Here is a 24,924-nt window from a genome sequence, read left to right as displayed (position 1 = left end):
TTTTAAGAAAGTGCTAATTGAATTTTATGTGATTTCTGATTAAAAAATGATTGTTGTTACGGCATTTGCCGGAAACAGTGTTGACATAACATAAACCTCTTATGTGATGTTTTCTGATTACTGCATTGTATAAACACTTCGGAAATATGGTTCGAAAAGATTCCAGCAGTTCAGTGTCTGGTCCTAAATCGCCCAAATCGGGCATAGATAAGGAAATAGAGGAGGATCTACTTTCAGTTTCAATTTTAGACACAATACGACGGGTAAGTTTTGTGCTATGTTTTCCATACCACCCGCTATTCAAGCTTAACTGTACTTTTCTGTTCAAAATGTATTGTTGTTTTCTTATGAGTTCGAAATGTGCAAGTTAGTTTGCTCGGTGTGGTGTATATGTATATGTTTGGGAAGGTGTTTCATCAACTTATCTTCAGGCAGGGTCGACTTTAAAATTTAATAGCAGCTTCAGATCAATTGCTGCTTTAAATGTCCTATCAATATATATCAATAAGACAAAAATGTATATATATATTTTTGTGTTTGTTTGCAAACTTAAAATTTCGGGATGTTTAATTTTTACAAGCTTTTCTACCATTGTGATGTCATCATGGCTATCACTTGGTTGACTTTTGTTCAAACATGTTAGACCACTTCATGATGTAGGAAAAAGAATTTTTTTTTATAGTAGTGGTCAAGAGCAACATTGTTAAGTTAAATAGCTCAATTTTTAGCTGCAATAATTCGGTTCTTTCAAGAATTAAAGAACAGGTTGTGGAAAGGCTATTATTTTTCGTCAACTTTGTATTAAGCCTCTTTGTTTTCTGTGGAGCAATGCAAATACCAGTGTCGCCAAAACAACAACAAAAATATAGTTCAACTAATGTTTCCTAAGTAACGGAAGTCAAAATTTACATGAAAATGTGACTGAATTTGTCAAGTTTGGAAGTTTTATAAAAATTACCAATTGTATGTGATTGATTTCAAAACCTGCTGCTCTTGACTATCACTGCCCAGATCATCATTGCTTTTTACATTGTTCACTTCGATTTTGTTAACTGAATGTGAAACCATGAATAGTTTTTTGGTTATTTAGATACGGGCTCAGAAGCAACGACCTTCATTGGAACGAATTACAAAATGGGTGATGAATCGAACACCAGCCAAAAACTCTACCTTCGATGAAGTGAATGATCGCCTTGAAGCCATGTCAGCTTGTGGAAAAATTTTAAAAGTATGAAAAAACATCGTGCCACAGAGCTACATTACAAAACGTAGATACTACAATGCAATTAACTTTCAGGTATTCAATCAAGGAGGTTATTCTTATCGTGACCCAGAAACCATGACTCCTAGAGCTTGCGGCCGGGCCCCCAAACATTGGAAAGAGCAGAAAAAATTAGGAAGTTCTATTACTCCCAAAGCTAGTCCAACACAACCTAAACCACCAACCAGCCCTAAAGTTGCTTCTCCACAATTAACCTTAATACCAAGGGATCCTTTAATGCGCCATAAAACCTTGCAGGTAGTAAGTGTGATTATGTGGCAATTGATCACCATAATATGTGTTTGTACTATGTGCCCATTGCTTAATGTTTTTTATGATGCACGACTAACCAAGATTAAGTATTAAAATTTTTATTCTTTTCTACAAAATATGCATAATATTCTTGTTCAGGTGTTGGATTACATAAAACTGGTTCAAATATCTTTGGAAGGACTAAATTTACCACAAGGTGCAACTTGTAAAGACATGGATAAATATTTAGAATCAAAATACTTTATTCAGGTACTTTGCAAATTACAACTTTGTCGGTTTGCCTAATTTTTATGTGAAATATAATAAACAACAATGAACTCATTTTGTGTGAAACTTGAAGTCAAGTTACTAGAAGCTTCAACCCCAAGTTTCTTATAAAAATGAGTGTATAGATATGTTAAATATATATCATAGATATATATTAAAAATATGTGATTTATTTTTCAAACATGCAACAACCATGCTTTTTGTCTACAGTGAAAAATATCAAAGTCATTAAACTCATGTATTTAGTTTATATTTACTGCTTTCCAACTTTAGGGAATATCATCAACTGAATTTAGTCGTCATTTACGCTTGGCTTGTAAAAGAGGTGTCCATGCAGGACGGTTGATCAAGGATGGATTAATATACAAAATCGCTGATGAAAAAGGCAATAATAAAGAGGTACAATAGGGTTCACTCTTGCATGTAAATTCCTTTTTGTAATCATCTTTCATTGTTTTCTCTGTGTGTCGAACTCTCTCAGCACTAGTAATAGTTGATATTGAACCCAGCTTAAACTGCAAACAAACTACAGTCTTGATGTGTTTAGTAATTTGACTTCAAGCCCTAATTTCTTAGTTTTGATGTGCTCAAATGATCAATTAAATGTAAAACACGTGGTCACAGCTCACAGCACATAGTGTAACATATCTTGATGTTAGAGTTGTTTGATGTCATGAAAAGAGTATGATTGGTTGACAATAGGATATATAGAATGAAATATTTTTGTAGAGGTATGTAAATGTAATAGCTTGTAAATTTTTAACTGCTGCCAGTCACTTTGCTAGGGTTATCAATATCACATTTGCTCTGTTTGTACTTTGCAGTTGACTGGAACAAGTTTAACTGCATTTGAGATTTTTGGGATGTCTATAGTTCTTATCACGTACCCACAGTAGTAAATACTGTGTGTATGTTTTGGTCCAACTTTCACCTTGTCTTCTATACTTAGTCATTGTCAAGTATAAAATCCACTCCTCTGTGGGCAATATGGTGATTGCACCAAATATTCTTAATGTCACATCAAACTATTATGTTGAAATTAATAATGGTCTTCGCTCTGGTTTGTTTTCTTTCCAGCATTGTTAAGCAGCCAGATAGTCTGCAATTATCGTATTGGGTTATATAAAAAAGATAATGCAACGTTTTGCTTTACAGCTCACTATACCATCTTGTTAAAGTCTGTTATTAATCACCTTAGAACCTGTAATCTACTTCAGTTAATTAGCTCGTTTGCTCTCTTTGTGTGCAGTGATAGATTTCGTTTGAAGGATCATTGATCCTCTTAATCACTTGTCATTTCGAACACATACAAGTATATCATGCTCCACACAGGACGCGTGCGGGTTACTCTCGGTCAGCAAAGGTGCCCTGATGTCGGCCCTTTAACAATGATATCTTTCTCTTGATTAGGACTCTATATGTGTTATTGGTGGAACGCAATATTTTTTTGGCGTAAAGATGCGTTTTCATTCACAACGCTTATAAGTTTGCAGGCACGCTACTCAAATGCCGGTTGTTTGAAATGCGTCTTTGGAACATGACTTGACAGAATAGACTGCGCCAAACGTGAGTAAGCACGAGTCCAATGTTACCGTTGGTGCCATTCGACAGGAATTAAAACTGATGCCTTCATTTAACCTAAAGCTTCCATGGGCGTCTGTTTACTACGAAACGACCACGGTATTAGATTTTCAATCGTCCATACAACAAACAAAAGGCGCATTGGACCTGCACATCAATAATGGATGACCCGATTGCGTCAGAAGGATATTCTTTCCAACCGTCACAGCGAAAGGCTTTTATCGCAATTTGAGAGCAGAGCTGTTAGTCCTGTTGCGACACATTAGTGAAATTATGCTCTTAGAAAGAGACAGTTAACTGCAATTACAAAGCCATAAATACATATTGTTTCGTACGATTTCTAGAGTAACATGTATCTTTTCTTTTGCTTTTCGTGCTTAGTACTATTGTTTCATATCTTTCTGGTCCATTTGTTTTCAATTGTTTGGCGATAGATAAGTAGGTCATACGAATCTGTTGTCTTGTGTTTTTGTGCAAAACAGTGTGTCAGACTGGTGTCTTAATCACCAAGAAATCTTGTATTGATAACAGATCTTTTTCATTAACTCCAGTATTTACAATCTTCACATACTAATCATACTTGCCATACATTTGTATGATTTAAATTTGTGCGAGCTGTAATATTCCTGTAGGACGAACACGGTTTTGGGGAAACCGCAGCTTGTACATATGCGTCAGCACTTTGAGGTTAGAATAGAATGTTCAACCTCACATGACAAGTCCATACCATGGTTGATATCAGTCTCCGCTACCTTGTTTGTACTTTCGACAGTTGATCGTATTTCTCTTCTCCCATTTACGCAAAACACTTCGATTGTGACATCACGCATTCATTGACGTCACGCCGAATGCGTCAACGCTACTCCCAAACTCAAACTGTGGCATGTTATTTTTCTCTCGCTATGTGCCTGGCAACTGTGCCCAGCGCTCCATTGTACCTCAATACACAAATTTAGGCGAGTTTTATGTAGGTTGCATTTGCTGTTTTTATTATTGGATTTATGTATTTGAACTTAGGCCGCTTCGATAAAAATGCCAACATTTTCTCTTAAATATTACAAATACTGTTAAAGGTGTTGCATACGTCAGCTAAAGAATTTGTATCTACGCCATATCCTATTCAAGTTATTATTAGCGCTGTCACTTTTTCGAATAGCATAACAAAGGGAACTTAGTGCAGTCGCAAAAGTTTGACATAGCTTTGTGTAATATATGATAATGTGGTTAGTAACGGGCGCTCGTTTTTATCCCCTCTGTTTGTTCAGGCCAACAGTATTTTCTTGCGTGTCAATGTGTGTTTTCTATGCTCACATATCTCTTCGGTTTGTTATTGACTGCGCATATGCTGATGTGTTTCAACTCCGCGTTTTGTCTGAAGTCTTTGTTCGAGCCAGCGTGTGTGTTTGCGCGCGCGCACACATGTACATAACGAGTGTTACTATGCGCGCATATTGGTGTTGTCGTTTTGCTGTCGATTACAAAGCTTCATTTAAAATTCGAACACTGACAATAGACTAATGGAAGCGACTTGCTCTTAACATTGTAAGACGTGACTCCATATGGTCGTTTTGACCTTGAGTATCTGCTGTTTAAACAAACTTTCTGAAATGAAATTCAACGACCTGTTTGGTTCATTGCGGTACATTTCGAATACTGTAGACGCTAAAATGTCATCAGTTTACTACCTTAGCGTAACGTCTTCAAAAGAGCATTTAAGTATCCGATTTCCACATTGCTCGGTGTTTTAACAGCGATAAATCGCAGGTCACTTGATTGCATTTTAAGCCACATCAGTTGCAAAATACAATTACCAGACAGGCTTAAAAGTGAAAACCATCTTTGGCTGTACGCTTGTCGTATGTTATTTACCAGCGGGCCTGACGATGTTTGCGCAAGGTTAATTCAGCGTGGAATCAATGATTATAACAAACTAAACTACTCAACCGCCATGTCGCTTAGTGTGCTGGATGCCAGTGTTGTTTTTTATTCGCTCCACTATTTCCGTTCAACTCTTTGAAACGCAACGTATCGTTTTTAACGATTAATTATGCTGTCTGGTGAAAAATCTCGTTTTCTTTTTTGAGATTTTGCGAATGGGCTTTGTCACTCACCGAAGCGTGGCGCAATATGACGTTCTGCCACTTTCAGCCGATAGAATTTTTTTCGATGGTTTGAAATTGATATTTATTGTGTTTGTTGGCAAAAGACGACGAAGGAAAGTCCTTTTTGCACCATTTAATTGTCTGTTAATACGGATTGGATGATACTTAGGAAACGACTCATTACCAACTCCTAAACATTACTGCTTGTTGTTTTATTGACACGGTCAGTGACATGCTGGGTGCTTCGTATTTCAGGTTTGTCGTAATATAGTAAATACTGAGTTAATTTGTTATAGACGTGGTAGATGCACTCCACGACATTTAAAGTTGCATAAATAATTGTTCAAATGTTAACTGACAGTAACTTCGACACCTTGACGCAATTCGGTAAAATTTTGTTTTATAATATGATTTTTATAATATTAATGATTAATTTGCGGCGATTAATTAATTACTTTCGAAAGTAGAGCGTTCTTTAATTAGTGTCACTGATTCCTTTATGGCTGGCAGTAAATATATTTAATGCTCTTGTCCTAATCTTTTTAGACGCGGTAAGTTGTGTCATAATAGGCTATTGTAATGCGTTCTCGTTAATTAATTATCGCTGCTAGTATTTGAATGAATTTTTAAGAATATATTTAATTCGTGGCCTTTTGTGCAGTCATTAGCACTTACTACGCCGCTTAAAACTAATTAAACAAGATTTTTAAACCTCGAGTTGTGGTCGAAGTTCAGACGTGGTTTATTTTAGGAGCAACGAGTAACAGCGCTCTATGAGTGCATTGTTTGTTGTTTTTGGCTGTGGGACATTGGTTACCATGCAGGTCGTGCCAGTGATGTTGCATCACGTCCGTCGCTATGTAATCATTTGTGTTGGCGTTGACCTGTGATAGGTAGTCGGTGCTTGAAACTCATCTTATTGGTTCTAGCGCGGCGGCGCATATTGTACAAAGGGCACTGATTGCCGATGGACGAGTATTTACGCTTCTCACTGCTTCACTATTTAATTTGCGGTTCTCTGTTGAAATGGGTTCGCTGCCAGCGCAAAACTGCAGGCCTCTTACCACACACCGTTCACGGATCACGGCCAACGACATATTTGTTTTGAGTTTAAGTGCGTGTCAAAAACCAGGCCTTGAACTCGACACACATTGAATTCTCTGGGGTATTGATGCTTGCATAATATGAAGTCTATGCAAGTGGCATTTTTGTTTAGTAAATCTCGACGCTTTGTCTTTCGAAATGATATTGTTTATTTTTATTGTTACATTACATGTTTAGGTAGTTATGTTATAACCCCAGTATGTTGTTCAGTGCACACTTCTTGATAAACAAAACTTTAGTATTATTAATTTTATTTAATAGTCTACTTAGACAACTTTTCATCTTATCTATTGTCAGAAGTTGCAATTATTATTTAACATGTTTATTCACGGGCTGGGTATGAATTAAAAAATGAGACAAGATGGCTTGTTTGCTAATCCAGCTGCATAAACCATCTTATTAAAATGCGCATGTTACAAACCTGAGAAAGCTGTACAACATTTCACCAGTCTAACTGCGTTGGAATTTTTGTAAGGGAGCCGCAAAAGTTAACTGCCATAGAGTGCCCTGAGGCGAGTGTTTTGGCTTCTGATGTGTTTTATTGCTTCTGAATGCTTTGTCGGGTGGCCAAGTCCTCATTGTTTTATGTATACTTGTGTTTTTAAGTAAACCACAAAATCCCTCCGCGCTCCCTAGTTAAATGTGTTACAAATCTTTTCACCAATCTGTTCAAAAAGGCGAGAGTCGGCTCATTAGTGGCTGGTCGTTAGATGGTTATTTTTGCAATCATTTGTAGAGTAGACACATTTTTTCGTCGTCGGTTCCTGCGTGTTAGTTATCACGTAATGCTAGGAATTGTAAAATGTTTACCTATTAATAAACATGAATCGCCTAAATGACGACTCTGTTTGCCCCTCATGGGAAGTAGAACCGCAAATCGAAACGCGTCGTTCCTTTAATATTTTAAATATAGCATCTCTGATTTGCTGGTAACTAAGTCCACATGCGTTGCTACCAACAGCAACTGTAAGTATAATGGAGAGCGAGACAGTCTACGTCCTACGATATTTCTCTTCGAAAACACACATGTCCCGTACAGCACGCGCTACACACAGCACTTACGTCATCACTCAAATTAATTTGCGTCAATAAAACGAGCGATCGGTGTATTGCATTTTAAAAACTGTTTTGCTTGTTATTTTTGCAATAATTTTATAACATTTTACGCCATGTTAAAACTTTGGTGCATTTTTCGGACGCTTTAAGCCCTTGGTTACACAAATAAGATGTTGAAGTAATTACCAGTGTCAGTCCGAGATTTTTCGCCATTGGGCCTCGGGCTATGAGCACCTTCGCTGCAGTTTTAATTCCATTCTTCTAAAGGGCGAATTGTCCCCCCTGCTTATACATATAATCGATTCACTGTGTTTCTTGTCGCAACTTAGTAAGCGATCGAATTTTCTTTGCATGGTTACCTCATAAATTATGGATGAATGCTAAGATTCTATTGTAAGTGTATCGTTTCGCTTTAGATAGTTTTATTACCCCTTTATCGTTCGATAGACTACGGTTCCTATACACTTGCAATATGACGCTAAACGATTTGATTTCTTGGCAGGAAATTCGTGGGAGAATGCTAGCTAATATCTCCTTTGTTGTAATGTGTGCAAAACGTAATATTGTACCGTATTTGATATTTGACATTAGTTTTTCGTTGCCAATTACATTGAAATCACGTTACTTTGCATTGTTTGTGCATTATTGTCGATGGACTTGTCATCGTGACAGAGATGCGTGTTCTTTTTTACTTATTGGCGTTGTTGTGATCAGATGAAGCCCACTTCCAATGCTGTTTTAGAAGACCTTTAAACGCTTTGTCGAAAATGTACATGGTAACTGATAAGAAATAAAGTAGTGTTTACAATTTTTCTACATTTTTCTACATTTTTTATCGTCTTTCTAGATCTTTATTTCATTTCACACCACAACCACCAAACCCCGATAAAAGCGTCGTGTAGAATGTCATAGCAATTTTCAATTGTAGGTCTGTCACGTGCAGAAATCTGGTAAGTTCCCTTGTTGGGAGAAACATCTGATAAACGTTTATAGTGACGTGTATCACGAATATCAGATTCGTTTAATATTTTATTCGTTCAGTCCCCTTGGGGGTGGGTGATTGTAATTAACTGCGGTCAATGTCGATCCAATACCTTGTCAGTGAATGGCATAGAAGTGAGCTTATTGGTATTTCCCGACCGCGAGTTGCCCAGGTCCTAAATCAGCTATGAGCACAGAAACAAACAGGATTCTTTTGCAACGTGAATCAGTGGCTCTTTTCGTTGCTGTTGCTTAATTCATTTTCTCAGCCGCTTTTTAAGGTTTTGTTTGTTTTACAAATCGTTGTTTTAATCTTCCCGGCCGTTATATATAAAGCGTGACCCTAAAAGCAGTGACAAACAGCGGTGCACATGTCGTCAATAGAACCAGCTTGTTGGGTACATGGGAGCAAGATTGTGTTTTTTTTTCGATTTCCGGCGATAACCACACACGTAACCAGTTCGCTGTGACGCGTGGTTATACCGAACTGCTAGCGTCCCCACATAACCTGCGAACAGAGTCAAATGCGTTCACAGCAAGAAACGAGTATTATCTCTTTGGCTTCCTTTTCTCTTCAAAGCGTTGCAAATTGATTTTTGTTATTGCATTGTTTGGTCCTTTCTCACCGCTTGCAACTATTTGCATAACAGCCAGTCAAGGAAAAAAATCAATATGCCATATAGCCGCCGTTCTTACGCACAGGTATTTGTTGTTGCGATAATCGTTTTTTTCACGCTTCAATTCGCTCCATTTAGTGATTAAAACCGAAAATTACACATTTCCACCCATGCTGTGTAATTACGGTACTTAAAAATTGTGACCAAATACCATATTTTCAAATACAATTGTTTGCTCTGTGGTTTTGTTGACAAGCTTGTTGGACCAAACACTTGTCAATACATGCTCGATTATTTTGCAGCCCGCCGCTACACCTAAGCCAACGTGCAGCTACTGCTGTGGTACCGCTCATTGCAACAAACAAGGCAGATCGGAGGAACTGTTGTCTTGCGTAGACTGCGGAAACAGCGGTAAGGTTGTTTTCAACTATTAATTACCCTGTTGTATTTTAAGCGCAACTGGTGCCATATAATATGTGCAAAGATGAGTGGAGGCGTCACTTAACCACGCTTGCCCGTTCCTTTCATTTTTATACCCTTGCAATTGTGCACCTTGACCTTGAGTGGAAAGATTTCTTATGTATTATGCATAAGTGGAGCAAATAATTTGTTTCATTGAATTAACCAGTATGTAATGAAGAAAATGCAATCCACAAATGCGTTTAAAGCATTTTACCGGTTCCCGATCAAAATCATTATTTTTAAACAAGTCAAGATGTTCATGTGATGTTTATGTAGCTACATTTCTTTCAATTTTGCAGCGGTTAAGTTTAACCATCCATGATCATGTTTAAGCCATGAGGTCATCCCCATTATAAGAACTGTTGCTAATCTATTATTATCACCTGAATACATGCACTGCAGCAAATAAATATCTATTTCATTGTTATTATAGTTGCTTTATGGCTATGCCAATCAAGATACTAAATTTTAATGCATGATTGAATGTATACAGGTATAGAAAGTTTTTTGGCATGAAATGATATCAGATTCTGATATTTTTAGGTCATCCATCGTGTATGAAACTATCAGAGGAACTGACAGCGAAAGTACGTCACTTGCGTTGGCAATGCTTTGAATGTAAAAGCTGCAAAGTGTGCGGCTCCAAAGGAAATGCAGTAAGTTTAAATTAATTGCTTTTTTTTCTAATCCCCGCTTAACTCACTTGTCATCTCATTTCCAATGTGCTTGTTTGTTTGCAAATTAATAGAATATTTCTATTGATGGATCATTATCATTAGTCCTTTATTTCTTGTGCAGTGTTTCCTTCATTCTTAATTAGATATTATTGACATCAAAAGTTCCTAACAAAATCATTGCATATCAATTTAGGAAGTGCAAGTATTTTAACTAATATTACAATGATTACATAAAAAGTTAATAGTTGGTATCATCGGTCAATTGGCATCTTAAATTCTTATTGAATAGGTGTAATTGATTGGTCTATACAACAATGGACATTTTAGTGGAAAATTTGGAATTCATATTCACATTAGCGGTGGTTGTGTTTGCTGTATTACTCGCTTGGTTCAATGTATTTTTTGTTTTAGAAGTGTTTACCTTTATTTTTTATAAGTGCAAAATAATTTGTTCTGGTCCTCAAACATGAAGTGGATTTTTATTATGTGTCGTGTAATATTTTACCAAGACTTTCAATCATAGGGTTATCCACATTTAATCCTTTTTATACCCCATGCCTATTTGTTTGACTAAACCAATACACATCTTAAAAAACAACTTAACTATTATTATTATTATTATTAATGTCTTCCTGCAGCAGTTTTATCAAATAACTGAATACATACAAACTGTGTCTGTGTAACTAGTTGTATTGTCTGATTTATAGAGTTAATTGCCTGTTTTTGTAGTCGTAGTTATGAGTGGAATGCACCATCAGTTTATGTGCTGTGTAAGTTTATCTGTTTTCTGCATTTATAATGGCAATACCAACAGTTTTCCGCTTCTGTGTATGAGCCATTGTGACTTGCAGTAAAAGCTTCTATAATTATCCAAATGCTAATTTTACCTTAACATCTGATGAGTAACAGCTTATTTTTAACTACAAAGAAAGTAGTTCGTCCTCAGATACTTCTTGCTATTGTTTTTATTAAAAAAGTACTGGCATTATCCATCTAACTTTTGCTTGTTGTTTTGGTAAATTGGGCACTACTTTGTGGTCACTGAACAACTTGTGTAGTGATATTTAAAATACTGTTATCAGATTGAGCCACCTTCAAGGAAAATGTACATATATGACTGATTTAATTTGAGACATGTGTTGAGAAGCAACCAAAGTGATAGTTAAACTTTACTGGAGTATGATGTCGAGTTGTGTACACAGTCCTTGGATGTTTGTTTTGCCATTGTTTGTTGGTTAAAGCTAACTGGGCGTTAAAATTTGGTACGAAAGAGGCAAAACAGATTGTTCCGCTGTAAATGCTTTAGCAATTATAACACATGAACATAACTTGTATTTTTGAATTCCATATCTCGCTCTGCATGACTCACCCACTGCATGCTCCACTGGTGATTAATGGCCATTGTATATGTCATGTGGTTTTTGTGGCTTTAATGTCACGTTGATATTTACAGTTTTCAAATGAATATCTCACTCAATAGTGACCTTGCATATTGAGCCTTATTATTCAGTAAATCTAGTAATTAATCATCATTTATGTGATAATGCTTCTGGAGCTTGGTTTTTATTTTATGACTACAATTGAAATGTGATGGCATTTTGCTTACTTGACCTTCTCTATCTTCCATGATAGGGGCCCTGTCTAATTTTTCCTGTATGTCACCTCGTGCTGCATTTTCTTAAAACATTTTGACTTACCCAGACTATTTACGTCGTGTTGTGGTTCGCAGTGCCATATAGTTGTCATGTAAGCAGTCTGTGTGACCTTTATTTTTCGTTCATCTATACTCATTGCTATCAGACTCTCTCCACATGCCCTCCAACCATACACTTTTGACACTAATTTAGGTTACGCATGATTGCAATTGACGGTTGTAGGTAGCGTGGTATGCACATGCTGGCCCCCCCTCTCTCTCTCTCTACCAAGCTACTTGTTTAACACTTAAGCTCATCACAAACTTGAGCTTCTTGAGATTTTTAAACTGATAAACCTGCCTAATTTTTGAAGAGATAAAAGGCCACGCGGTGAGAGGTCGAAACAAAATCAATTGACAGACTCTCCAACTAAAAACGCTGGCATTCGCCGAGCTTTGTTTTAAGTGTAGTCATGATTCATCACGTCCAAATGAATCAGATTTACACTTACTCTATTGCTCGCTTAGCTCTCCATTGCCGTTGTATATTGGTAGGCGGGTGATATTTAATCAAGTAGAAAACCATCTCCCTTTTGCTGGTTAATCGTAGAGCTTAAACAAACTCTGCAACGTTGTGGGAAATTTTCAATCCATTGTTTCAATTCTAGCTTGTCCGCCGTCTGGTCACAATTTGCTTACTATGTATATCAGTGTGTTTATTATGTGTATATAATATCTAACATTCATGTTTTTCATTTCATTCAATTGATTTAATCTCATGTGACAAAATGATTTTTGCAATCTATTTTTAAGGTCAGATTAAGTATAGAGGAACTGTGTCCTATTCTTATACATGGTATTTACTGAAACTATCAATAGTTAGCCGCTTGGTGTATGACCAATCATTATTTTGTAGACATTCATCGTGTGGCTGATAGCACCATAAATGATAATATTTGGCGAGATGTTAATGAATAAGCAAATGAATAGTTCTGTATTATTACAAGTTAAACATGTTTTTACCACCCTATAATAAACCATAATACGACTACCGTACAACTAAACCCCATTTTCTAATTTTGTTGCAGGACAATTTGTTGTTTTGTGATTCATGCGACAGAGGCTTCCACATGGAATGCTGCACCCCACCAGTACTGCGAATGCCGAAAGGTGACAAACCAAAGCATTCTGTACTTTTTTTGTAATGGTGATCTTGTAGCATTTTTCGTATGGCTATAGTGGTGTTCTAGCCATAGATTTAAATGTTTACGTTACACTAAATTTTATAATAAACGTGTACATTGTGTATTTGCAGGAACTTTTGTATGTGAGTTGTGCAAAGCCGAAGACAGCTCAAAACGGAAGAAGGTGGACAAAGCAACTCATTCAGATACTCCGAAACATAATCGCCCAGGTCGCCCCTCTAATGCCCAAAAACGACTTCTCGCCAATGCATCCAGTATGTGTTAAAACTGTGTGTGGACATTGTCCATTACAAATTGTAAATGCAGATTTCGGTTTATCATTGTTTTTAGTAGAGATTCCATTTATGGAAGTTTCCATTTGCTTTCATTATATTCTGATGTCCTTGATATTGCAGAAATTTCAAGGGTTTAACCCAATTTTTATCTTTCTAGCATCGCCGTCTCATGAAAATAAAAAACCTCATGAGGTGATGGCTGAAAATGGCCAACATTTTTTGCAAGTTCCTTACCACAAGAAACCAAAGGGTCTTATTGATGGGATGACCAAGTAGGTGTAAATTAACAATGATTTGTGCCGAGCTAAATTGAACTAAAATATTTCAGTTTCAAGTATAAGTCAATAACTTCTGATTATCGGTATGTTTTACGTATTGCAGATTTTTTACACCATCTATGGGTGGCCGAAAAACTTTGACAGCCCAAGCTCGATCCACACAGCTGATGATTATGTCCAATGCAAACGATGGTGGTGTTGGCATGGATTCTTCTTCTAAAGATGACGATGTTTTTAACAAAGGTAAATACTAAATGCATTTGTGTGTTGTTGATTTTTAGTGTATCTTAAGTATTAACCATTTTATGTAAATGCGTATAATATCTTTGGGGTTTTCCACTTCTGGCCTTCTGAATGCCTCATCATAATTTCCCTGGTGTTATTTATATGTAAATTGCCATTGTTGTTAATTAGACGGAAACCAAAAATCCTGCCAGGCAAATATCACAGCTGAAGATGAACAGATGTTCTTACATGCCAGAGAAGAGTCCCTTCAAGTATGCCTTGTGCCGGTTTAGCTGTTTCATCCATGTCTAGATTAGCAAGCTATTATGTGTCACCGACCATTCCAAGCATTATGCAGCAATACTACGTAGTGTTCATTTTTTTAAATGTTTCCTGACTGTGACATTTGTTTGCAGAGGACTGGAGTGGTGGAAACTGAAATCCCTGATCCTTCTGCTATAAGATGTCCTGCCAGTATTGAGTTTGGAAAGTATTCTATTGAAACCTGGTATTCATCTCCCTACCCACAAGAATATGCAAGGTCAGGGTGGACTCGTCTTGCCAAAATTTGTAGTTGTTATCAAATTATGCCAAATATTTGATCTGATATTACGAGGGAAACCTTCAAGCAGGATTATTGTGGTAAAATTTAACAGGTTGCCAAAGTTATTTCTTTGTGAATTCTGCCTGAAGTACATGAAGTCTCATGCCATCCTCCAAAGACATGCACAGAAATGCACGTGGTTCCATCCACCTGCAAATGAAATTTATCGATCTAGGGATCTCTCTGTATTTGAGGTCGATGGTAATGTAAGCAAGGTAAGTTGGCGCTTTAAGCTTTATGAAAGTTGCCATTTAGGATTGACATTGTACATAACGATTGGCTTTCTGTATTTCACAGATCTATTGCCAGAACCTCTGTCTGTTGGCAAAACTTTTCCTTGACCACAAGACATTGTATTACGATGTTGAACCATTTTCGTTCTATTGTTTGACCCTAAATGATTCAAAAGGATGCCACCTAGTTGGCTATTTTTCAAAAGTGAGCATATGAAGATTTTGTTTTGCAAATCTATTTTCTAAAACATAGTGAATGATTTGGGTTTCTATTCTAATACCAGCCTGACATGTGTTTGGTTAGATCTTTCAATTTGATTGTATTTATTTTATTTATTTATTTGCTAATACTGAAAAATGATACTTTTGTATTAGGAGAAGCATTGCCAACAAAAGTACAATGTGTCATGTATCATGACCATGCCTCAGTATCAAAGACAGGGATATGGAAGGTTTCTCATTGACTTCAGTAAGACAAAATTTTACTGGTGCAATGACATCTAGTTGTAAAGTTTTGTGTTTGTAAAGCTCACAACTGTACGTAGTACCCATAACTGCAGTCTGCAAATGCAGTTGCAATTGTATCCTGTCGCTGTATTCTGATTAATTTTGTTTTGCAGGTTATTTGCTGTCAAGGAAGGAAGGCCAGGCGGGTTCACCTGAAAAGCCTCTGTCTGAGTTGGGTCAGGTTTCATATAATGCGTATTGGCGTTCGGCATTGCTTGAATATTTTTCAAAAAATACCAACGAAAAGCATCTTTCATTGCGTGACATCAGTAAAGCAACAGGTCAGTTTTGTTTATTAAGTTTTAGCTAGAATTCAGTGGCCTCTTTTATGCACTATATTTTATTTAGTATGCACTATTTTCGCTCACTTAACACAATAAACAGGAAACACAACCGTATATGGTCCAGTGAGCAGACTCATAGTAATATTAGTGCATGCATAATAGGTATTTGCCCACATGATATTGCAAGCACATTGCGACGGCTTGGAATGATTGTTATAAAACAAACATCGAATGAATCTTCGCCGGAAATCAAGTAAGAAAAAAATGTTTTTGGATATCTTCAATTTTTTCTACATTCTATTACTCCTGTTTAGCATAGCTTAGTTTCCCAAACTTTGTTCACTCAAACTAGACATGCGATTGATTGTAATTAAGGTTTAGCTGATTACTTGTGCACATCAACAGCTGCCATGCAAGTTCATTAAACTTTCTTACATATATATTTCGTACGTATTTCAAGCTTTATAGAAGTTGAAACTGATCACGTGTGATATTCGTTTTTTCAGTCAATTTACTTGATCAATATAACTGTATCCAATATTTAGATTTAACTTGAAGAGGCGACATCGAATGGTGAATGAATATGTTAAAAAGAAACAAGAGATGAGGAATGACCCCAAACGACCTCCTAGACCAGTTGTCGATCCAGATTGTTTGCGTTGGACTCCTCTGGTTGCCTCTACAAATTGGTTAACAGATGACGTACGTTTAGTTTATGTCAGTGAATGTCTAAAGCAGGGGTCGGGAACCTTTTTGGCGAAAGAGCCATGAAAGCTACATATTGTTAATTTTATTTCCGTTAGAGCCATATAATATTTTTCAACACTTAATGCAACTAACGTGTGCATTTTTAAGCAAAACCAACAATTTTAGACAACGGTAAATATCTGAATTTACTCTTTAATAACATGCTACTTACTGTTAATGCGATTTCTGGTGCTGCATGGTACAGAAATTACAAAACTACAAATAACAGAAAAGTTTTATTCGTAACAATTGTGCTAAGAAATGCAAGCTTAGATTTATCTGCGAGCCAGATGCCGTCATCAAAAGAGCCATATCTGGCTCGCGAGCCATAGGTTCCCGACCCCTGGTCTAAAGAGTTTACCAAAGGATTATACTTACCAACCTATTTAGTAGTCTGTTCTAATGTTGGATGATATTTGCTGAAGTACTAAAACAATAACTAAAAAGAAGCTCGTTTTTTAATATTCACCCTAAAGGAAGTTATGTAAATAAAAATTTTTATCCACAGTCACAAATGAAAACTCCAAATTCATCTCCTGAAAAGTTTTTTCAACGTTCACCTCCATCGCATGTATCTCATTTTGGTACACATGATGACTCACAGTTGATAAATGATGATGCAGAGCAAGAAAACATTGAAAATTTGCCTATTGAAGCCACTGCAGAAAAAGTTAATATTCCCCAAAGTGTTGGATACATCAATGGTTCAATTCCTAAATCTGAAGGTTTTTCTAACGAAATTAACAGGACAAATAGTCACAATTTGGTCCCGTCACCTTCACATGCCATACCTTTGCTGCTAGAGAATGGAGATGATCATGAAAGAGAATTATCACAAGTCCACGTTTCTCCTGCTGTTGTAGTTCATCGGAAAAGAGGTCGTCCTCGGAAGAATTTTCTTCCTACCTTACCGCATCTGGCTAATCCAGTTTCTGCTGAGTTCCTGTCTGATTCAGTATTAACAGGATCGACCAATCAGCCAAAGAAAAAACGAAAAAGAAAGGTGAAAGGTTATCCCTGGGGCCGGATTAAAAAGAAAAAGAAGAAGAAAAAATTGATGGATGTAAGCAACTTGGATCAATGATTATTACCATCATAAACAAGTTGATGTTCATAAATAATGATTTTGATAAAAAATCTTCAAAGATGGTTGAAGCTATGTCTATGGATCTTAAATAGATACATCACTGTTGATGAAGTTTGATTAGATTGTTATTTACTTCTTCAATCCAGGGTTTATCAAACAAGATGGATGAAAGCGAAAGTGAACCACCAGCTGGGGAGAATGGGTGGAGGTTGGGAGCTCCACATGTCACTTCAGATTCCGATGATGACGTGGCGAACAAAATAACAGCAGCAGCAGAAGGTGAACAACTAAAAGAAACTATAACAGTTTACTTGTTGTGTGTTAGCTATTATCTTGACTAGGCTTTTGTATGAATATTTGTTTTGTAATATTAAACAAGTCTGCCCAAGTCAAGACATGCATGTTTTTTTTCACCCAGGCTTCCTTGATGCAAATGATTCATTTTCACCTGGAAAAAACGGCGTCAGCGATGATGATTTTGTCCCTGAAGTTGCTCGTGGCAAATTGATCCCAGAAAAAAAACGGCGGCGACATAAACCAAAGGGTTACCAGTGGGGTGCAATCAAACGAAAGCTTAAAAGACCAAGTAGCCACAACTTGCTTGTTCGTAAAGACCCAACCATTAAGAGAGGAAAAGTTGGAAGGCCTCGGAAGATAGATATCATAAAAAACAGTCTCATTGATGACAGCACTCATGAAAAAAACAATGTGTCTGTAACTTCTGACTTTCCATCAAGTAAACCTGTTCAGACAACCATGGACAGGTTTTTTCAGCCAAAACCTGCTAGTCTGTTTTCAAATACAAACAGCAACAATGGAAATAAAATGAGCGATAATGCGTTGAAGAGTAAATCACCAACAGAAACTAAATTTAGCACTGTTTACACCGCTTTGACTGATTCAAATCATGTGCTAGTTGCTAGTGTAACGGTGTCTCCAAATAAGCGACCACAGCTGTCTCCGACTTCGCCCAAACAATTTTCCAGTTCGACATCATCTGAAAGCTCCAAAGCAAATCTAAAGGCATCAGCAAAACTTAAACAGAGGTTGAGTGCTTCTTCATTATCCCCAGAGCCGAAGCGCCGACGCAGAAGTGCGATTGCCGGAGAGAACTTTGTTGCAAGTTGTCTTCTGTCAAGCCGGGTACCGCGTCGAACACAAACATCAGAAAGGAAACGACCCAGAGGACGTCCACCGTCAAATGCAAATGAAAGCTTTGAGGAAGATTTTCTTGATTTAGCTTCACGTGCCCTTGATCCAGAGGATAACTTAGGATCATTTGGAGCATGTTTGGAAAATTCTACCCATTCAAGCAATCATTTTTTAGGGGTTCGCCCCCAGGGTCAAAGCAGTGATATTAATTACAAGTCTCTGTCTAAAAAAGAAGGACAAGTTTCAACAGTCGCTTTTGCAAAACCTTGGATACCCGCAATTGGCTCCGCGGCATCCAAACTCACGCAACCATGTCGCAGCTCATTCAGGCTGGGAAATGAGAACAGTTTCAAGATGATGTCATTTAATCACATCAAATCTCATCGACGATCAGGAAGTACAAAGTTGTTTAACTTTCGTCCATCTTCCCTAACTGCATATCGAGATATGACAAGAAATGACCTGGATGAGGATAATGATGCATCATCCTCATCATCATCTGACGCTGAGTCATCTTCTTCTGCTGAATCATCATATGACAATTCATCTGATGAGAATGAAGATACCGAAAATGAGATTGTGACAGCAGAGAGTGAAAATTTTGATAAACATTGGAGAGAAAACGAGAAAGTTAAAAAGAACTTCAAAAAGAAAATTAATCTCACCAAATCTCAGAATTTAGATTTTGTCAAAGTGCCAACCAAAAAGCAAGTAAATACCGAAGCAAAACAAATCTTAGAATCAATTACGAAAGTTCCAGGAGACAAAGGCTTTGAGCTGGGGGCGAAAATACCACAGGGGTTGAATGCAAAGGAGAAGAGTAGTTGCAGCGGTGTCGTCAAGCGTGGCAGAGGAAGGCCAAGGAAATATCCTTTGAAACCTGTAGTGGAAAAAAACAAGATGACGACAATACCCAAAGGCAAGAAAGTTGGAAGAAAACCGAAGGTTCAGAAAAATTCATCATTAAAGTTGACTGTGCACCGAACCCAGCAAGGATATCATACAACATGTCCTGATAATCCTGACATTGGTGCAATGTCTAAAGAGCCATCGAACAAAAATAGGACAAATGCGCATGGGATCCATAATATTTCAAAACCACAGAATAATTTGCTAAATGACAGCAAAACTTCACTCTCTGCAAAAGCTTGTTCTGATACCATAAATGACATTAGCTGTCCAAACGAAGCAATGGCTGTACAGGAGAGTAACAACCCACTAGTTGTTTCATCGCAACTTCACAACAAAGATGATGAGCAAGTGAGTGGTTCCAATTTTGATTCTGGCACTGGAAGCTCACACTGCTGTAAAACTGTGAAACCTGTCAGCTTGGAAAATGATACCATGAGTTTGAAGGGTGATCCAACCCTTCCACGGTGGCCAGGTAAAAGTGCAACTGGAAAAGTTGCCTGGGATACATCGCAACTGTTAACAGCTGAAAAGATTTCTCCTGAAGAAGTGGAAATAAGGGACAGTAGTTCTTCATCATTTACGGTCCCAATGGATGATAGTTTGGGATCAGTTTTTCCTGTAGTGGAAGAAGTGCGACCATCATCATCATCATTGTCTTCTCAATCAAATGATGACTCAAGGCAAGAAAGTAATCCAGATGTACCATCAGTATCTGAGAGCATTCCAGCAGTTATGGGAAGAAGACAGGTATGTTTCACTTGGCCCATAGTTCCCATTTTTTTGATAATGTATTATTTAAAAGTTTCGAATTGACATCTTATACCATGTTATATCTTTAACATTATTGTGGATTGGGTTAATATTAAAAATGCTTCATAAATAGTTCGGTATGAGTTTGAGCAGCATCTGTGATATTTCTATAATGAAATGCGAAGTAGTTTACCGAAGTGCTTCTTGTGCAGGATGTTAACTGGGTACAAGAAAGAAACAAACGAACTAAAGCAGAAGCACAAGAAGAAATATATGCCGCAGTTGCATCTATCACAGAAGCAGATCATCTATCACCCATCGGTAAGATATTTTAGTGCAGGCTTTTTCTTTCTAACTGAGGGTGGATGACTCAAGAAAATGTGCTGTGTGGTGATGAATTGAGTCAATGACTTGACTTAAGTCGAAGTCCAAAATGACTTGTTTCCTGTTATAACAGCTGTGACAGAAAAAATAAAGCTTTAAGTAACAAAAACAAATATTTTTCTCAAGAATTGGTAAGCAGATAAATTTGGAGACGGCCATGCCAATACAATAATTAAGCAGTTTACTCTAGTTGCAGTTTAAATTGACTCGACTTGATTCAAATCACAACTTAACTATTGACTTGAGTCGAGTTGTTTTAATACGCCGGGCAATTGTTAATTTAGCTTCAATTTTATTTACACATTTAATGTTTATTCTTTTTGCTACTAATCACATTTGACCATTTTATCATCTTCTCTTAGCTTCCGGAATGAAATATCATGAAGCTGTTTTTTCTGATCTTGATTCTGCTCCCTCCATGCCAACAACGCTTTCAGAAACAGCAAATACAGTGTATCGAAATACTGCGGCCACAAGTAACATCGAAAACAATCAAGATCAGCTTTGCGAGGTGGCAGAGAATAATCCTTTGCGAGGTCTTCCAGAATGTTCTATGGAAAAGTTACAGCAAGGTGCAGGTGAAAACACTGCCACAAACAAACCATCTTCTACTACCATCAAGCTTTCACCTGCAAAAATGATACAGCAAAATCTTGAACTGTCAGAATTAGACTTAAAAACAAGATCACTATCTTACAACACTTCCGCCACTGATGAAAGCAATATTGCGTTGGAACATACAGTGGGATCTCATACCAGCTCACAAAATAGTTCAAATTCTTATCAGGTCCTTTGTATGCCAAGCAAACAAAATCAAGATGAAGCTTATCAGGAAAGCTACAAAGAAGAAACACCTTCGTCATCTTATCAAAACCAAGCTTTACCGGAAGCACCTGATTTAAATAGTTTGACAGCTACTGAGAGTTGCAGTGTGTTGCAGGACAATGACCCCAATGAGACCATAAACTCGACATTAGGTTCACATTCACAGATTCCCAAAGTGAGTTCTATGCTTACTGCACAGTGCCAGTTTGAAAAATTACAGAGCACAGAAGCCAACAACGCCAGCACAATACCCACACAACCTAGCGAAAGCGTGTGTTATGGGAATAATGGATACCATCAAAACCCTGGTAATTTCAATATTCCACCTAATTACCTGGAAGGAAATCAGTTGCCATTCAATTCAGGATACCCTGAAAATCCATCTTATACAGACACACAGATGTATGGAGACTCATTTGCAATGAATAACAACATCATGCAAGCTAATGCTATCAACTGCAACCGCCCAACACATATTGATCCACAGGCTGACATGTTATCACCCAACGATGTCTACCAAACCCAAGCCTTGGCAAACAGTGCTGTTGTTTCTTCACACATTGACTATAGTCAGACTGGTGTTGATATTGGCCCAATGCCAGTCCCGTGTCCTTCTGTTGCGGTCCCAAATAACAATGCTGTGCCTCTACAAGGAGCGACTTTTCATGCTGGTGGCCCTGTCCACTCAGGGACTGTTGATATTGGGTCATCAAGTGGCTATGAGACCCAAAGTAACAACAGCTGCAGTCCCTATACGTCCCCAGATAGTATAACAAGCCTAAATTCAGGAAGTTGTGATCACGCCACAAGTACTTGTCCTTCCACAGGGCAAATAGATCCCAATTATACATCCTCCCATATCCAGCAGGGTAGCATATGTTCATCTACTGGCTCTCAGCATGGAGGCCTGATCCCTGCTATCATGTATTCTGCTCCTAGTAATGATTCAGGTATATTTATTAAGCAGAATTCTAATGTCAATATTATGGCTTTATCTCTGGATTATGACAATAGCTTTATTCTTGTAATTTTGTAATAATTTTGAACTTTGTAGGCCTGGTAGAGTTTTATGATTTCTGATTGATCTTTTACTTTTTCAGGTCAAGGTAGTGAATACCTGGCTTCACCTACTGGCCATGGAATGCCAACATGTCAAGGTACACCGACAAAGCAACATCCTTCAACACAGCCCATGAAATCTCCTGATTCTTTCCAAACGAGCAGGCCAATGTCTCGCACCATTGGTTGTGCTCCAAGTCAGTCTCCTAATCTTGTCCTTCCTAACGCCACCAACAGGCCAAGCTGTGCCATGGCGCCAGAAACATTGAATCCACTTAACAATAGTTGCCTACTACAGCAGCATTCCCCGTCATCAGTGAACACTCCGACAACACCACAACAGCAGTGTGTCTACGGGAGCAGTGATGAATCCATGCAGCGGTTTTCCCCAGCAGCTTGCCCGATTAGGTCATATCATCAGAAATCACCAAACTTAGATGGAAGTTCACAACAGGGTAATGGCAACGTCCTGATGAAGCTGCGGCAATTGACCCACGACATCCCGAATGACACGCCCCAGGCACCAGTTCCGTCCCCTTTTGCCGTTGCTCAAAAATCTTCCATACAAAGTAGTTCTGAGACATTTATGCCGCCCTGTACTGCAAGTAGGAGACCCAGACACACGTCAACAGGGGTACCAGAACGGCCAACAAGCGTACAGCCCCCACCTATGATGGGTACCGAAATATGTACCTCCCACGCTTCTTCCACACCACCAGCTAAATGCATTGGGCCATCCACAAATCCCAGTGGTTACCATGTACCAGACAATACTTCAAAATCTATCCCTGTCCCAAGATATCATGATGTCACACACGGGTCCCATGGTGGGCTAAGGAGGGCATCTGAAGGCGGTCCAGCTCATTCATGGCACCCATCCCACCCTGTGGGTTTATTGCGGCAGCAGTCTGCTGGACCTTATGGAGCTATGAGCAATACAGGTCCAAGTTACAATCACCCGTACAGCCTTGGTGGTTATGATCCGAGTTATGGACCGCAAGGACCACCATGCCAGTTTGATCCTCAATACAGAAACATTAACCTCCCGTGTCAAGGGGGTTCATCTGGCTCATATGAACACAAACCAATGAGTAACCCCATGGCTGTGGGACCAATACCTCCACAAAGCAGGTATACACCTGGGAACAGTTACGTACATAACGGGGGTTATGGAGGCCTTCCTGTTAGACCTCATTTTCCGCCAAACGATATAGGAAGTGGTTTTCACCCATCTTACTCCGGGTCATCGCCTTTCAGCTCATATCCTTCACAAGACTCTGGTTACTACAATTCTTACATGTACAGATAGCAATGAGTTTGTGCAGTTAATTCGTTTTGTTTTACGAATACTGGCCAGTTTTTGCACAGCAGACTACATATTTGCAATTCTGTGCATGCAAGGAAAAATTCACTATTATAGTGCAAACGTTTGATCGCTTTTTTACCTTCGACTTGAAGTCCGCAACTACTTCTGAAACTAAGGTGTCTACCAAGTAATTTACTGCTATACATATGACAAGTCCATTTCGTAACTCTTCACTTCTCAAACTCACTTGCTCGCTTTTTTACATTGTACAATTGAATGAGTCGCTTGGTGTGATCTTCCGTTATCGTCTTGCCAATCGAAGAATACGAATTCAGTGCTCCCACTCGGTCTTCTGCGTTTCGAATGCCCGTTATACCCATTGATCGATGCGCACTTACATTTTATACATTCGCAAAAAGTATATGACGAACCAGCTCAAGGTTGTACTGTAAATATGTTACGACATTGTGTTTTTTGACTTGCACCTGGTTATGCTTTTCGCGTCGCTTGTGTTTACATTTGATGATGATAACTTACGTTTTGTCAAACCTTGTACATAACATGATCTTCTTCGTTGCTCCGTCAGTTTGTTTGTGCGATAAAATACGGCTGATGCTGATTGTGAAACTAAGCATAGCAGGAATTGAGCATTTGTTGCTTCAGTGTGCAGCTGATGTGTCCAGCTAACATTCTGAAGCAAGTTAAGACCATGAACTATATTTATGACTTTCAACCCAGCTACATTGTTGTGCAGTTAATGACGAAATACCAATTCATTGTAAATATTTCTAGTCGTTGGAATTTTCCTTTAAACAAGTGGCGTACTTGTTTTTCCACCTTAAATAATTAATGCTTAACGAAATGTTGCGTAAGCTATAGTGGTTCATATAAATGACAAAGCAAACACAGAAAAGTCTGTCGTTTGCTACATAGCCACTACGTTTTAGCCAGCGGCTAAGGTGATAAATCTGTTTTGCCAAAACACAAGTTAGTTTGCCTGAATAAAAAATATTCTTACCAGAAGTGGTGGAAAAGACAGACAAAATAAAAAAGCATCAGGCAACTACGACTGTGTTT

At 38.0% G+C, this 24,924-nt stretch overlaps 1 protein-coding gene across 2 annotated transcripts; it reads left to right on the top strand.

Moving 5' to 3' along the window:
- Positions 1 to 24,466, top strand: LOC143465024 (uncharacterized). Of its 2 annotated transcripts, XM_076963142.1 has the most exons (26): positions 1 to 263; positions 1,091 to 1,228; positions 1,298 to 1,519; positions 1,673 to 1,783; positions 2,075 to 2,200; positions 9,545 to 9,653; positions 10,248 to 10,360; positions 13,103 to 13,184; positions 13,330 to 13,473; positions 13,652 to 13,766; positions 13,876 to 14,015; positions 14,187 to 14,269; positions 14,414 to 14,538; positions 14,654 to 14,816; positions 14,899 to 15,039; positions 15,210 to 15,303; positions 15,455 to 15,622; positions 15,788 to 15,878; positions 16,171 to 16,327; positions 16,881 to 17,097; positions 17,176 to 17,435; positions 17,606 to 17,738; positions 17,878 to 20,270; positions 20,486 to 20,594; positions 21,020 to 22,432; positions 22,583 to 24,466. In XM_076963142.1, the coding sequence occupies exons 1-26, from the start codon at positions 147 to 149 to the stop codon at positions 23,848 to 23,850; spliced, it is 8,232 nt and encodes a 2,743-aa protein (XP_076819257.1). In that variant the 5' UTR covers positions 1 to 146; the 3' UTR covers positions 23,851 to 24,466. The 2 variants fall into 2 exon arrangements, with proteins under 2 accessions (XP_076819257.1, XP_076819256.1); XM_076963141.1 differs by having other exon boundaries at positions 16,881 to 17,435.
- Positions 24,467 to 24,924: the final 458 nt, after the last annotated feature.

The sequence above is a fragment of the Clavelina lepadiformis genome, chromosome 7, assembly GCF_947623445.1.
Source record: "Clavelina lepadiformis chromosome 7, kaClaLepa1.1, whole genome shotgun sequence".
Classification (NCBI taxonomy): Eukaryota; Metazoa; Chordata; class Ascidiacea; order Aplousobranchia; family Clavelinidae; genus Clavelina; species Clavelina lepadiformis.
This window is presented reverse-complemented; position numbering and strand designations above follow the sequence as displayed.

Excerpts from the sequence above, each read along its gene's own strand:
- LOC143465024 (XM_076963141.1), top strand. The coding sequence starts at position 147 with ATGGTTCGAAAAGATTCCAGCAGTTCAGTGTCTGGTCCTAAATCGCCC. Across the intron at positions 14,539-14,653 it reads TACCCACAAGAATATGCAAG|GTTGCCAAAGTTATTTCTTT; the intron begins GTCAGGGTGGAC and ends AAAATTTAACAG. Across the intron at positions 15,623-15,787 it reads TGACATCAGTAAAGCAACAG|GTATTTGCCCACATGATATT; the intron begins GTCAGTTTTGTT and ends CATGCATAATAG.